This window comes from Stegastes partitus, unplaced genomic scaffold, assembly GCF_000690725.1.
Source record: "Stegastes partitus isolate 25-593 unplaced genomic scaffold, Stegastes_partitus-1.0.2 Scaffold1233, whole genome shotgun sequence".
In the NCBI taxonomy this organism is placed as follows: Eukaryota; Metazoa; Chordata; class Actinopteri; family Pomacentridae; genus Stegastes; species Stegastes partitus.
The window spans coordinates 180,079-194,810 of NW_007578964.1; the positions used below are offsets into that span (position 1 = coordinate 180,079).

The 14,732-nt window shown below is 40.6% G+C and overlaps 1 protein-coding gene and 1 non-coding gene across 2 annotated transcripts in view; both read right to left on the minus strand.

Annotated features, from left to right (window-relative positions):
• Nucleotides 1-1,775: 1,775 nt before the first annotated feature.
• LOC103369061 (cadherin-20) overlaps nucleotides 1,776-14,732 on the minus strand; it is a 37,806-nt gene continuing 24,849 nt past the window's right edge. The window contains exons 8-11 of the mRNA XM_008297660.1: nucleotides 11,425-11,546; nucleotides 10,287-10,404; nucleotides 6,984-7,235; nucleotides 1,776-3,666 (exon numbers count right to left, since the gene is read on the minus strand). Coding sequence (XP_008295882.1) covers nucleotides 3,149-3,666; nucleotides 6,984-7,235; nucleotides 10,287-10,404; nucleotides 11,425-11,546 — 1,010 coding nt within the window. The 3' untranslated portion in view covers nucleotides 1,776-3,148. The remainder of the gene's footprint in view (nucleotides 3,667-6,983; nucleotides 7,236-10,286; nucleotides 10,405-11,424; nucleotides 11,547-14,732) is intronic.
• trnae-uuc (transfer RNA glutamic acid (anticodon UUC)) lies at nucleotides 10,068-10,139 on the minus strand. The gene has a single exon. It is a non-coding gene; the product is annotated as a tRNA-Glu (tRNA).

Below are 14,732 nucleotides of genomic sequence, written 5' to 3' on the forward strand. Positions count from 1 at the left end.
CCCCCCCCCCCCCTCTCTCTCTCTTTGTTGGTATCATTTTTGATTGACATAAGCAATTAAGTCGAGCCTCTTGTTTATAATTGATTGATTCCCATTGGCAAATATTCGTGTAAATGTTACAGTGAGCCCGATCAGACGGAACGATTTTGCGAGGTGCCTACGAGGCTCGAGGTGCGGGGATGAGCTTTTAATCAATGCTCAACGTCGCCGCTGCAAAACAAAATAAGTCAAGCAAATTAAGCACTTTGAGGGAAACTGTAATGAAAACCGAATCATCTGCGCTGAGACAATTTAGCATATGATTGCAATTTTAAATAGCTACTTTATCTTTGAAAGGACTTACATTCCTGTCATGCTCCGGGGCGCCGCATAATGCTCTGCGCCGCTCACAGAAGCACTTTATTATTCCAAACTACTCTGAAGATTTTCACCGCCGAGACGCTCAGAGGGGATCTTTTTGTTTTCTCGCCACTCGGGCTGCTTTAAAGGATGATTCCGGTTTGTTTTTGACGTGCTGTAGCTCCCATTAAGGCTGTTAGGTTGAGCAGTAGAGCCTTTAAGTTGTCATGTTAGTGCTTCTGTTGCTTTGTAGGTGGTGGGCGGAGCTTATCAATCAGCCCAGGTGAGATAAAGCTTCAGATTGGCTGCAGTCAGGTGTGTTTTTGAGGTTCAACTTTTGTTTTAAGTCTTGATTGATTACAGCCTTCTGCCTCCAGCTTTGGTTGGGTTATGACCGACCACTACCATTAAAAACCAAGAAAACAACCTGAACAAGGACCAGACACCTATGTTGAGCTTTTGATTGGAGCTACCTGGTGAATGGAGGTGAGTCAACACGAGCCAGTGCCAAACTGTTTCCTTACCAAACCAAAGTGTACATTAGAGAATGAACCAGCCTGAGACACAACCAAGAACTGAACTCATTAGCGTGGTCACTGTGTTTATAACGTATTTTTGTGTATATTTTATAGTTTAAAAAAGGTAAATGGAATCCACAAAAGTCTAAAAAACATCCCTAATTTCTCGATATCCTCTCACTTGAGGTGGTTTTTGGCTTTTTGTCAAAGATTGTAGCATGTGTTCGCAGTAAGTTCTGAAGATGTGAACATTTAACTCACATGGCTGATGAGCTGCTTTTGCTTTTTTCGATTATTTTTGACTCATTTCTATCAACTCAGGTTTGGCTTTCCCTAATTTTCTTGACAGTTAAATGGAAACACAGCTGTTTGTATGTTTTCTGTCTTGCAGAAACAAAGCTGCCTGGACGGGCCGTCTCGCTGACCACTTTAGGAATCTCTATCCAGGGACACTTGATGGTTTTCTGGTACCAGCACATTAATCTGCCTTAAATGCAACCACGTCTCCTGGAATTTCTGTTCCTCTGCTACCAATCTGCATGCACATTTTGAAAGAAAAGCATTTTCTCTCCCGAAGGTAAAAGCTCTTTTGAAAGAGCCAAAAAAAGGTAACGTAAGGAGTTTTAGGTCAGTATGAATTTTTCATCCACTAGACCAGGGGTTGCGTCCAATGTGGAACTATTACTTTTAGTTTTGTTGTTTTGTTGGGTTTAAGCAGCAAAACGATGCGGTTAGTGTCATGGGGAAACTTCTCCTACAACACTTTAGTCTACTTCTAAAGTATTTTTTATATTCAAACTTGGTGACGAAAGCAAATCAAGGCTGGACTCTAAATCTGAAAACTCACGTCTGATTTTGGTAAATTCGACCAGCCGGAACAAACAGGAAGTATTCTTTGAGGAGAAAAGACAAGTAGCGTGATTTTTTAGCTTTTTATTACCAAGAATACAAAAGTTATCTACATTCACATACCACTCACTGCGGCATGACTGACCACATAGATTTCAAGTAAACTCCACCCAATTGAATTATCAAAATGTTCCCCCCCGCGTCCCCTCCTCCCGGTTTGAAAAATCCTTTTTTTGTCTTTTGGTGTTTGTGTGTTTTGCTTCTTCTTTCTTTTTTTTTTTTTTTTATTCGTCTTCCAAAAATGGTCTCTTTTGTCCTTTTTACATTTGGCACTTAATGCAGATTATCGATGTCTCTGTAGTCCACAGGGTTGGAGGATTAAAAGCCACATTCGCGTGGTGGCAGAGAAGCAACACGGTATCTCTAACGGGACAGATCGAGCCTTCGCTGCTGTCGGACTCCCGGTTGGCACGGCGGTGGATCCGAAATATGAAAAAACAAAAACCAACAAAAAGGCGAATCGGTCGTGTGCTCGTCCATGTGCAGACGTTCCCGCTGTGCTACACATCATCTCAGGTAAGATTCAACCGTCTGCTGAAGCTTATCCAGATATTTTCAGAAGGCTTTCCTCTGATCCTCGTGAATGGATAACTGCTTTATGTTTGTTTTTGGGAAAAGAAAGACACACGGAGCTCAGAAACGAGACGGAAACAATAACAACAACTCGGAAAACCCACACGGGGCTACAGCGTCGCCACCTCTCCGACAGAGATGCATCTTTTCACACGGACTGAAAACATCATGTATGTTACAACATATACGTAAAGGTTTCCCCGGCAGTTTTAAGTACAAGTGTTGGTTTTTGAAAGACCCCAAATAATTTAGCGAAACATATAAATACAGCACACGGAACAAAAGGAATAAATTAAGACCTGCCACAGATGAAACACACACACACAAAAAGACACCGATTTGCAGCAGTGACGCCTCCTCGCTTTCCTTTTTCGAAGTGGATTTCAGAGTTTGTCTCCTCGTGTTGCGGTGAGTAAGGTAGTCCTCGTTTTTTGTTTTTTTTGTTTTTTTGTTTTTTTATCTCCGGCACAAATCGCTCAACACTTTGAACCAAAGGGGCTCTGCTTGTGGCTGCGTCAGGCAGGGGAGTTAACATGTGCTTTGAAGCCGATTCTCAGCAAGGCCCCCGCGAGGCTGCCAAATCCAGCCTGTCTCTGAAGCCCCTCTCTGGGGGAGATTTAAAACCAGCTCACACTGCTGCTGCAGGCATCTCGGGCCTTCAAGGCTGTGGAGAATCGAGGCTTCGGCAGGAGTTTCCAACAGTCACGGGTGTGAGCGCACCCCGGCTTTGTTCTGTCACTTCTCAGGTGTGTTTCTCGTCTCTGTTTGTTGGTTTAAGGTTAAAAAAAAAAGGCAACGGTTCCTCCGTCCTACCACATCGGAGGACTGTTTGTCTCGAGCACGCCGTACATCTCGGCCAGTTTTTTAAAGCGAGGCCCCCAGTCGTTCAGATAGTCGTACTCGTGGTCGGTGTTCGAGGTCCCCGACTGCAGCGAGCTGAGCGACTCGGCGACCGAGCCTTCGCCCTCGTAGGCGTAGGTCTGCAGGGAGTCGTACGGCGGGGCGCACGGGTCCATGTCGGCCTCCAGGAGCTTCGCCAGCACGTAACCGTGAACGTTGCTGTCGCCGCCGCCGCCCATGACGCACGCCTGGGGGACGTAGCGCGACAGGCTCTCGATCTCCGGCAGCATGTCCTGCCGCATCTTGCCCAGGTGGTGGTGCGCCTCGCGGGGGTTCCACATGGCGGCGATGTCGAAGGCCTCGGTGTCCTCCTCGCCGCCGCCCTCGTCGTCGTAGCGCACGATGTTCTCGTGCACGTTCTCCTCCTCGTCGCACAGGTAGGGCTTCTTGCGATGGGCCCGCAGGGAGAGCATGAGCAGGATCATCACTGTTGGAAAGAAAAATAAGAAAGAGTCAGCGAGGAGACAACCAACGACGCAACTGGTGCATCAACCCACAAACCCCCAAGCTTCGGCACATTGTCACAGTGGGACCAACTGCACGGCCATATAAACTCCTACACAAAGACCGACAAACATGACGAAAAAAATAAAGAAAACAAAAAAGAAATCAGACAACAAACCATCACACAAACTCCAAAAGCAAAACGAAACGCACAACAGATCTGCAAAAAACGGGAGACCAGCTGCGAGCAATGCAACAATCAAATAAATAAAAAAATACATTTAATTTGCCTAACGCCTTGCCGAATCCGTCTCCTACCTGATCTGTGTAAACACAACCTACAGAATACTGCTGGTCACAGCTGAGTCGCTCGTAGCTTTTTAATAGAGCTGAAAAACACAGAATTGTTTTTTTTTTTTAGAGAATTTGGTGCAAAAGGTTTATTTTTTGGCATTAAAAAAAAACAGACATGTAGAACAAAGTGATTTTGATGAAATATCACAGTTTTTTAGTTTAGATTTGGTTAACTTTTCCAACAGAACCACACACGATTGCTTAAACGAAAGCTGAAAATTGTTTTTTTGTTTTTTAATAGTTTCTGGCTCCGAAAAATGTATAATTTTCCATTTAAAAAAACCCCAAAACTACATATTTAATATACTTCCTAGCAGGTTTTGGGAGTCAGGGGGTTAATTAATGTTTTAATTTGTGGATTTAAGCAGACAAACACAGAATTGATCACTTAATGACTTCATCAAACTGTAATTTGAGTGTTTAGTGTTTCATTCGTAGGATTTATTGAACTTTTTTGAACTCATGAGCTTTAAAACTACCCGTGACGTTCAGCGCTGTCGTAGGTAATCTAACATTTACTTATTTATCATGAGCCCGTTGCAGTGTTACACATAAACAGCAACGTCTGACACATATGGTCAGCATGAAGAAACCAAATGTATAAAAAGCACTTTCCAGGAAACAAAGCTCCATTTACAGCAGAATTACTACATCTATTCAGAGTAAGGCGTTCACACAGTCTAAGCGAGCAAAGATGCTTGAAGCCGATTTACTGCTGCCTCCCGGAGGAGCAGAGTGAGTCGACCTGCCGAGGCCTCCTGCCCACAGTTACAGGACTGCAGGGAGAGATAAAGTGGGTCCATGTCAGCCTCCGGGGGAAAAGAAAGCGTGAAGCTACAGGGCAGCTGGTGCTAATGAAGGCGGCACTTTTTCGCCAGGGCGAGAAAAGAAACCCATATTTAATCCTGTCACACTGGGAGACGACTTCGTTTTTTTTTGAGACTCTGATTTTTTACCCTCAATTTGTTGTGACAGTTCGGAGGTGGTACAACGCAGATATTTGTGCATTTTGCTTTTATTGTTTAGCTTTGAGGTTGATTATTGCGCTCCAGATGAGGTTATCACAGGTAATTAAAGTAGCACAGGAAGGTCAGGATGTAAAACGAAGCGCTGCAGTGATGTTAGTCGAGGCTCGCCCTCCATCGCTGGTTTCACAACAGAAGTTTAAAATGCTATGAAAAAACGTTCCCCCGCTGCTAATGGAAAGTGCACGATGTCCTTCTGCATTGGTGCACCTTCACGTTTGACCTGGCAATGAAGCGTTCGTCTGACCTGAGACCAACCGTGAGTGTTGTCGTACGGTAAAGGTCCACATCGGATGACATTTAAAGTCTGGACGTGATGGGATGTGACTTTCTCCGTTCCTCAAACTTGAGTCCAAATCAGGGGGAACCTGTCATAATCGATCTGTTCACTTTGCAGTTACTTAATCAGAAATTTGAGGATATCCGTCATGTTTTTCTAACTCCGAGGCTCCTCCGAATTGTTTGTCAAAAATCACAAAATAAAGCCACAAAGCGGAGGCTTATAGCAACGCTTTTAAAGCTTTACAATGCCATGCAACTGAATGTTTAAAGCCTGTCAGCATTATTCACAGTCATTTAAGTCTAAAATTACTCTCCGAATAATTGTGTTCTGGTCAATGGCACCTATTTTTTTTTGTTGGCTAAAATTACTCAGATGCTAGCTGTCTGATGCTAGCTCGCTACAGGTGGTGCTTAAAGGTATCTTTAAAAACTGCCACAAACAGGTTTTATGAGCTGGAAAAAAATACAGAATGCGTATTTAAACATTTACGTGAGTGATTATGGAGGTTCAATAGCTTGAGTTGCACATGGCATGAATTCAATGTTTAAATCGTACAAACTGAACATAAATGCAACAATTCAGTTCGTGCAGCTGTCCATGAAATTAAACAAGTGAGAGCAATACATGATACGCTCCTTTGTTCATCTACTGTTTCGATTTGCATCATCCAAGAAATCTGCAAACAAAGTCCAGATTTGAGCGAAGTCGTTCCGTCTACGAAAAGGCGACATTTTCTCCAGACCGTTAAAAGTCCGCAGCTCTCTTACCGATATGTTTAAGAAACGAAGGACTATTCCTGCACGGTTTCGTTACTTTTCTAGTCAGAAGAGGTCCAAAATTAATTAGAATTTTTTTGTTTTTTAAAATCTTCTGGGGAAATTACAAGTTTGAAAAGTTTAGCTCTGGACATGCGACACTGGCAAAAAGTCGGAGGCGAAAGTTTAGAAAGAAACGATGCGTCTGAAAGAAATAACCAACATTGTGTTTGTATTTAATCCCAGAAAGAAAACCTCCTCGCTGTCGCCTTTGCTTATTGTTTGAGATCTGAAGCCACTTTTATGGACTTGCTTCTACGTGATGTCGTCTATTTTATTCTCTTCTACAACTTTTTATAAATTGATTTACTTATTTAATTTTTTTGTACCCTCTATTTTCTCTTTTTCGACTTGTTCTTGGTCCTTAATGTGATGTGACACTTTCATTACTTTATTTGTTTCCATTGGAGTGTTTTATATTTTGCACCTTTTACCGTGTTTAACTCTATTTGCCCACTTTTGCTTTTTCTTCCTCCTTTTCTTGGCCTGTCTGTAAAGCGCTGTGTCACTTCTGGTTTTAAAAGGTGCTATAGAGGTCTAAAGTTAAGATTATTATATTTTTTATCAGTAGTAAGTGCTTTCCTGTCGTATCCTTGTAGTCGGACGAGTCTCGTGTCACGTTTTCCACCATGTTGACTCAACAACAACAACAATACTTCTCATTTCGCCTTCGTATCTCGACATAAAGACCCAACAGTCGCACCTTGAACCACTCGAGTGAAGCTGCTTTTGTCGACCTCTGACTGACCACAAGGACCCTTTGTTTGCCTCAACCAAGGTGAGGATTCATTCGATTATTGTAAACTGGTTTCTCCTGACTCACCCAGCAGGACGAAGATGCAGGCCAGGATGGCGATGAGGGCCCCTCTGCTGAGGCTGGCCGGCAGGCTGTAGGCCTCGGCGTTGCACGACATGACGTTGCCCTCGTGGTCGCAGCTGCACACCCGGATGGTCAGCGTGCTGGTGCTGGTCTGCACCGGCTGCTCGCCGTCGGAGATGAAGATGGGCAGGTAGAAGACGGTCTGGTCCTGCTGCGACCAGCCTCCGCGCCGAGTCAGGATCCACGCTGTGTTGTCTGGAGAACGGACAAGAGGGGTCAGCGAGAGGTTCAGCTGGAGCGCAGAGATATTAGAGATGCTCAGAGTCTGCAGTGTTTGTGTGTGTGTGCAGAACAAGGGACGGTCAAAGGATGAAGGTGTGTTCAGCGATGATGACCGAAGCTGCAACATTCATTATGACTGTCAGCGTATAAGACAAAATAGCCTCATTAGCAGTGTCCAGATACAAATATTAGTTCTGTCATGCAGAGCTGCAGCCAGGCTTTGGACTTGAGAGAGAGTGTGCGTTAAAATTCCAAACTAATCACAAACATGATTTTGACTTCCCACAAATAAATAAACATGATCGACTGAGGTACTGGCATTTAAAATCAGCTCCACTCGCAAAAAAACTCTACAGATACTAAACAGTCCATGTAGATAAAATCACTGGTTTTTTAACTTGGATAAATCTGACATTAGAACACTTTGTTTCACCATTTGTGAAGTATTTTTAGTCAAAAATCTGTTGGAGTGACCCGCAACTGTCCAGCAGCGTCTACTGTAGCTCGCATGTGAGGCGTTTAAGGAACGTCGGTAAATTGTAGCGTCTATCGATAAGCAAGTGTTCGGCTTTTTGGTCACAGCGGTGCAACCAGGGAAACAGTTAGTCTGGAGTCAATAATAAGTCAACAGGTTTTAATACAGTTAACTTAAAATTCCTTGAAGCGTTTTCTCCCGACATCCATCCATCCGTCCATCCATCCATCCATCCATCCATCTATCCATCATCCATCCATCCTTCTATCCTTCCATCCATCCATCCATCCATCCATCCATCCATCCATCCATCCATCCATCCATCCATCCGTTAGCTGTAGATACACCCCATGTAAAGTCAACAGCTACAGCCAGTCCAGATTTACCTGTTAGCCTTCTATGCATGGACTGTTGGAGGAAAAAAAACACGTAGACGCAAGAAAAGCATGCAAACGTCACATAGAGAAGCCACCAGGTTTAATCCCAGAACCTTGTTGCTATGAGGCGACAATGCAAACCAAACAACTCGAAAAGAACCACCTTCAAAACCCAGCAGGACAACAGTACCGAGACGGTCAACCAGTATGAAAACCAGGAAACTGTGCACATCATACTGGACTCGAATAATCGATCCAGACGTATGTTTTGAGTTTTGCAAACTCTTTCATAAAGACCCCCAAACACTGAGTGACCTTAACTCTGAATTTCAAAGCATAATTCCACCAAATAACTACTTTACATAACATACAGACAGTAAAATATGTCCCAAAAAATTACTTCCTAAGACATGAAGGCTTAAAAAAAAACCTCAAGCAGTTAAATTACTATCAAAAATGTCCGTAAAATATACAAATAGAACAGATTATATTAAACACAAGCAAATAAAAGCATCTGATCCTCCAGAATCCAAGCAGGAACCACGTACAGGTTGTGTTCCTTCCTATTAAACCATGACATGAACTAACCAGAAGGTCGGAGAACCACCTTAAAACAGCACATCTGTCGTGTTGCTGGTATTAAAGGAAACCAAACTCCAAACGCCAGACTGTTTTAAAAATAAGTCGCCGTGGAAACATGCATCAGCTCCGTTTCTTCTCACCCATAAACGGACGTCTAACGGCTCTGACATGCGACCGTTACGCACCGCTGTGGCTGTTTGTGGCGTCTAATGAATAACTAATTACAATCAAGTGAAGAGATCATTAACGGGGGGAAAGTAATGACTCGAACGCGAATAAAAAAAGAGCGACTGAGTTCATCGCTCGTGCGTGATTTAAAGTTCATAAACGCACCTCAGAGTGACATTCGACACGTCTCAAGGTCTCGTTAGGTTAAATTCACTCGTGTGAAAACGGGTGAACTCGCAGAGAAAATGAGCGACGAAGTGAAAGTTTGTGCTGCCAGACGTCGCCTTTCACCAGCACAGCGTCTGCACAGAGCTCCACTTAATAATGCAAGTTTCTATTTAAAAAAACAAGTTCTTTCCTTCTACAGGTGAAACAGCTGCTGCCAAACCAGGTGCTGAACCCAAACGGTGTCATCGGAACCACTTGAAGACATCTGAGGTTTGTGTTGATTTTTTACTGGAGTTTAATTACGGTTCAAACTGTAAAAACCCTGTTGTTCAGGACGTCTTGCTCTTTTAATCCTAATTTCACATCAGGGATTTGCTGTGTCTTGTTGGTTTAAAGGTCAAAAGGCCACTAAATGTTTCTGAGGATGAAACAGTGACTGAAACACGACTTATTAAGACGTCTTGTTAACCTGCAGTCGCTTCCGAGTCACGCGACAAACTCCCCGTAAATATCAACTAAAGACGACGACTGTGTTTTTCTATTAAATCCAATGCTGGTAAAATATCCAATACGTCGATGTTGCACTTTGTTTAACTACAAACCAAACTTTTCCACTTTAAGAGAATTTGACAGAAAGCTGGATATATCTGGGGAAGTTGCACCACTGACTTAATAAACCTTCTTGTTTTGTTGGTTTTTATCCTGCTGGAGTTCACTTTTGCACTTCAACATCTAATCCTTTGCTTACATTTTGCTCCGACAGTTTGCCAAAACGCAATAAACATGAATGAAACGGCCATTTTGCATCTTTGACAATGAACTAATCTATAAAATAGTCGAACCCGGTAATAAAATCACTAATTATCAGCGCAAAACTAGGCTAGAAGAAGCAGCGATGGGTTGATTGATACCAACAACAAATGGTGGTTGGATTGTCTCAGCTGGTTCCACCGGAGAACAAGCTAGTCTGGAGGTCTGGACTGGATAGAGCTGCTGCTGGTCATGATTCTGACAAATACAGATGTAAACCTGTTGTTCCCATACCGGGAGTTGAACCCGGGCCGCCTGGGTGAAAACCAGGAATCCTGACCGCTAGACCATATGGGACCCGGCTGGTGGCTCCAGTATGAAACACTGAGCTAACTAAGCTAAAGCTGTCTTCTGATGGACGCTCAAGCGTCCCCCTTCCAGGATAACTGTGAGAAACTGGAGGTATTTCGATGCTGCGACCCCGTCCAGAGCTCCTTCGTGTACCTTGGTTGTCCCTCAGCGTGAAGTTGGGGTTGTGGGCGGCCTCCGGAGCCAAACTGTAGTAGAAGTGTTGTCCGCCGAGCGGCTCGTCCGGGTCCACCGCCGTCACCGTCTGGATCAGCTGCAAGGAAACCGACAGACAGAATCAGATTTCAGTCCCGCTACGACTTCACAGAGCGACACAGAACAATAATAAATAATATTATAATAACAGAGTAGAACTGAGGCGACAAGAATCCGTAGCTTCTAACATACTTTTTGCATCAATACCTTTAATTTTCTCTGCTAAAAGTTGAGCACAACACATGCAGAGGACAGAAAAATGAGCTTCTCTGCTGCTGTACACAAATTATTTAAACCACTTCATGTATTGCAGGTTAATCCATCACAACTTGTAATATTTCAATATTATAGGGTGTATTTTTTATTATATATTTTGTGCTTTAAATCAACATCTGTGAGATAACTTATAGATTTATGTGTTAAAATAGATGCAGGGGAGTAAAAAGTCCTGTACTTTCCTCTGGAGCGGAAAGAAAATTAGCATCAAATGTTCCTCAAATTTGAGTTTAACTATAAAAACATGCCTAAATATCACGAATAAAAGTGTTCTCGTTAAAGATTCCTTAATTAAACTACATTTTGTGTAGTTTTAACGACTTTAGATGCTGGAAGGTTATTCAATCTCACAATGTGACGTTTTTTACGATTATATTATATTTTGAGTGTAAATCTTCATCTGTGAAGTAATAATGGGGTAAAAGTTCTTTCTTTTCCTGTAGAGCTGAAGTAAAAGTAGCATAAAATGTAGCTCACATTTGAATTTAACGCTAAAAACGTGCTTAAATATCACAGATAAAAGTACATGTGCATAATAGAAATATTCGTTTTTACAGATTCAAACATGTGCAAGTTGAATTTTGGTTAATTTTAGCTGCTTTAGATGCTTCAACAAAGGTTAATCCATCATATTTTAAAATCATTTTATAAGATTATGATGCATTTTGTGTGTCCTGTGAAGTAACAAGCAGCTTTATCTTTGGAGCTGAAGTAAAAGTAGCTTAAAATGTGGCTCAGATTTGATTTTAAAAGGTTTTTCATCTCTAAAGAACCCCAGATGTGGCGTTTCATGTCTCTGTACCTGCCCTGCTTTGGCGTTTTCACAAACATACGCCTCCAGGTAGTGCGTCAGCGACGGAGGATTGTCGTTGACGTCCAGAACCTTGATGGCCACCGACACGCTGGAGATCTGTGTGGGGTTATCTGCAGGTAGTAAACAAACAAACAAACAAACAAGCGGGTCACTGACGGGCGAGTCTTTGAGCGTCCCGCTGAGCCTCCTTTAATCTCAACCTCGTCTCCAGCCTCAGATTGTGTAATTCTCCATTACAATCAGCGATTTGCATTCCTTAACCAGCTGTGTAATAGAGCCGCAGAAGTGCAATTAGCAGGCGCTAACGACTCGCTCAGGCTTCATCACATGATCGATCAATCAGGGCAGCGACTTTGGCTCGGAGGTTAAACCCAGACCAGGAGGAGGAGCTGGTTCTAGTCCACAAAGAAGAAATGAATGAATGAAATGAAATGAAATGAAATGAAATGAATGAAATGAAAAATACTTTATTCATCCCAGAAGAGAAATTCAATTGGAAATGGAAATGAAATGGAAGCAGATGAGTTTTAAGGAGGCTAGTTTAATCTGAAATATATAAAATCAAGTTTAAATTAGCTTTTTTACACGTCAATTAGCACCTTTACTGATGTAAATAATAGAATTAATGTTGGTTGAATTCCATTTAGCTGCTTATAAAATTCAAACAAAGCTCAAATAGCTCATAAATATCACTTTGAACAGTTTGTTCATTTGCATATTGCAGCAAATTATGAAAATATTTGTCACTTTTTTTGTATTTTGAAAGTATTTACTTGTCACAATTACTTAGTCACAATTCATATGATACATTTTTTTTACTCTAAAATTAATAATCGTCCTAAAATCCTGATTTTGATTTTTTTTTAAATAAAAGTAAAACAACTTAAAATGCACAACTTCATTTTTGAAAAATAATCTTGTATGAACAATAACTTAATTTCTAAATAATATTTTATAGAATTAATTTTAAAAAGTTTTAAAATTTTGTTAATGTTTTAAAACGTTAAATAAAAATATAATATTGTATATTTTATACATAATAATTATTCTTTTTTTTTTAAATCTTACTTTTCTTTGATTTTTTTATTTTAATAATATCATGACTTAAAAAAATATTGAAGTAAAAATAAGAATCATAATTAAATGACTGTTTTGGAAGCAGTAAAGTATAATTTTCCATTAATAAAAAAATTGCAACCTAATTCTCATAATATGAACTTTTCTTTTTCAGTCATGATTTAATCCTCATATTATAACTCTTTAAATAAAGCAAGAAAAAAAGGTTTCAATCCTGTTAGAATTTAATTAAATATACTTTTTCCTTATTAAACTGACTTGTTTTTGGTAAAATTTAGACTTTTCCCCTAAAACAACAGATTAAATCTGTTGTTTTCATCTCGCTGTGATTCTTGTTTGCAGCATTGAGTCTAATCTGTGTCTAAAGCATCAGGAGAAGCTCCTGAATGATTCCTGTTGTTTATTTACCTCGACAACAATCAGCTCCTCCTCGTTGATTCAGACTCGTCCTGCTGCGTNTTTAGTTATAATAAATACATTAAATAGAAATATAATGTTGAAATTTGTATACATAATAAAAAAATCTTACTTTTCTTTGACATTTTTTAAATAATATCATGACTTTTAAAATAAAAATATTGAAGTAAAAATAGGAATTATAATTAAATGACTGTTTTAGAAGCAGAAAAGTATAATTTTATATTCATTAAAAAGAAACCATCAACTTAATCCTCATATTATAATAAACTTTCCTTTTCAGTCATGATTTAATCCTCATATTATAACTCTTTAAATGAAGCAAGAAAAAAGGTTTTAATCCTCGTAGAATTTAATTAAATACACTTTTTCCTTATTAAACTGACTTTTTGGGGGGTAACATTTAGACTTTTCCCCCTAAAACAACAGATTAAATCTGTTGTTTTCATCTCGCTGAGATTCTTGTTTGCAGCATTTAGTCTAAACTGTGTCTAAAGCATCAGGAGAAGCTCCTGAATGATTCCTGTTGTTTATTTACCTCGACAACAATCAGCTCCTCCTCGTTGATTCAGACTCGTCCTGCTGCGTCTCTTCCCTCCACTCCTTCCTGCCTACCTGCCCTCTCCGCCTCAGCTCTCATCAGCCACCAGGAAGCTTTTCTAATTAACCGTTAATTCAATTAGCGTCCCCTTTAAGGTGCGTCGGCCGAAAACAACACGGACCCAAACAGACAAACAAAGCGAAGGCGGGGAGGGTGAAGGTGACTCCTCGCCGCTACCAGCTGAGTGCAGATCTGCAGGGCGTCTGATGAGCGTTACGTAACTCGCTGCAGGAGACGTTTCACTAAATCGCTGCTTCTCTTTTGTGCAACTCTGCTTTTTATCTGGATAAACCCACCGAATGAATCCGTCTCTCAGCATTTGTGCCAGTTTCTTTAGTTAAATTTGGGGAAAATATCACATTTTTCGGACATTTTCTTCTCAATATAAAATAAAAAACCTCTAAAAGTTTCATTCTGCTCGATTAAAATGAGATAAAATCACAGCTTTAGTCTCATTATTTAACAGACTCAGCTCTTATATGCTAAACTACAGGCTTTCCCATTTGCTAATTGCATTCTTTCACAGTTTAATTCTGATTTAAAATCAATTCATCGTATGTTTAATTTAACAAACCAGTGTTTCATTTGGAGCTAAAACTGTTTTTGTTGTTTTACATCACTGTGAACTAAACAAGATGATACAAATCTACAGACAAAAACAACAGCTGCACCTCTAGCGTGTCCTTGAAGGGTTTTTTCTTGTCCTTGGGGACTTTTTTGGTCAAAACGTTAATTACTAAAGACAGCAAGAGTGATTTTGAAGAGTTTTTAGAAAAGCCTTTAAAACAATCTGATTTCCATTTTAGTATTTTCACTGCATTTGGCTTAAATCTGTTAAATCTGAGGCCTCTGTGACGGAACAATCTCTGCTCGATCATCTCTGACTTGCCTGAGATTTTAACAGCATTATATTTGGATATTTAGGAAGAGATTTGGGACATTTTAGCTTCATATGTCCAATGTTTTCTGAGATTATTAAAACAAACAAACAAAAAAACAAAACCTGTTGAACCTTTTTCCGCTTGTTTTTTCGCACATTGAAATTTGAGACTGTTTGACAGACAGCATCTCAGGAATATTAAAGATACTTGAAATATGCATGTTAGAGCACCTAACATGTGGATAGAAAGTGACGCCCCTTCAAAATAAAAGTCTTTTAAAAAAAACAAAAACCACTCATTCCATCAGAAATCAGCAAACT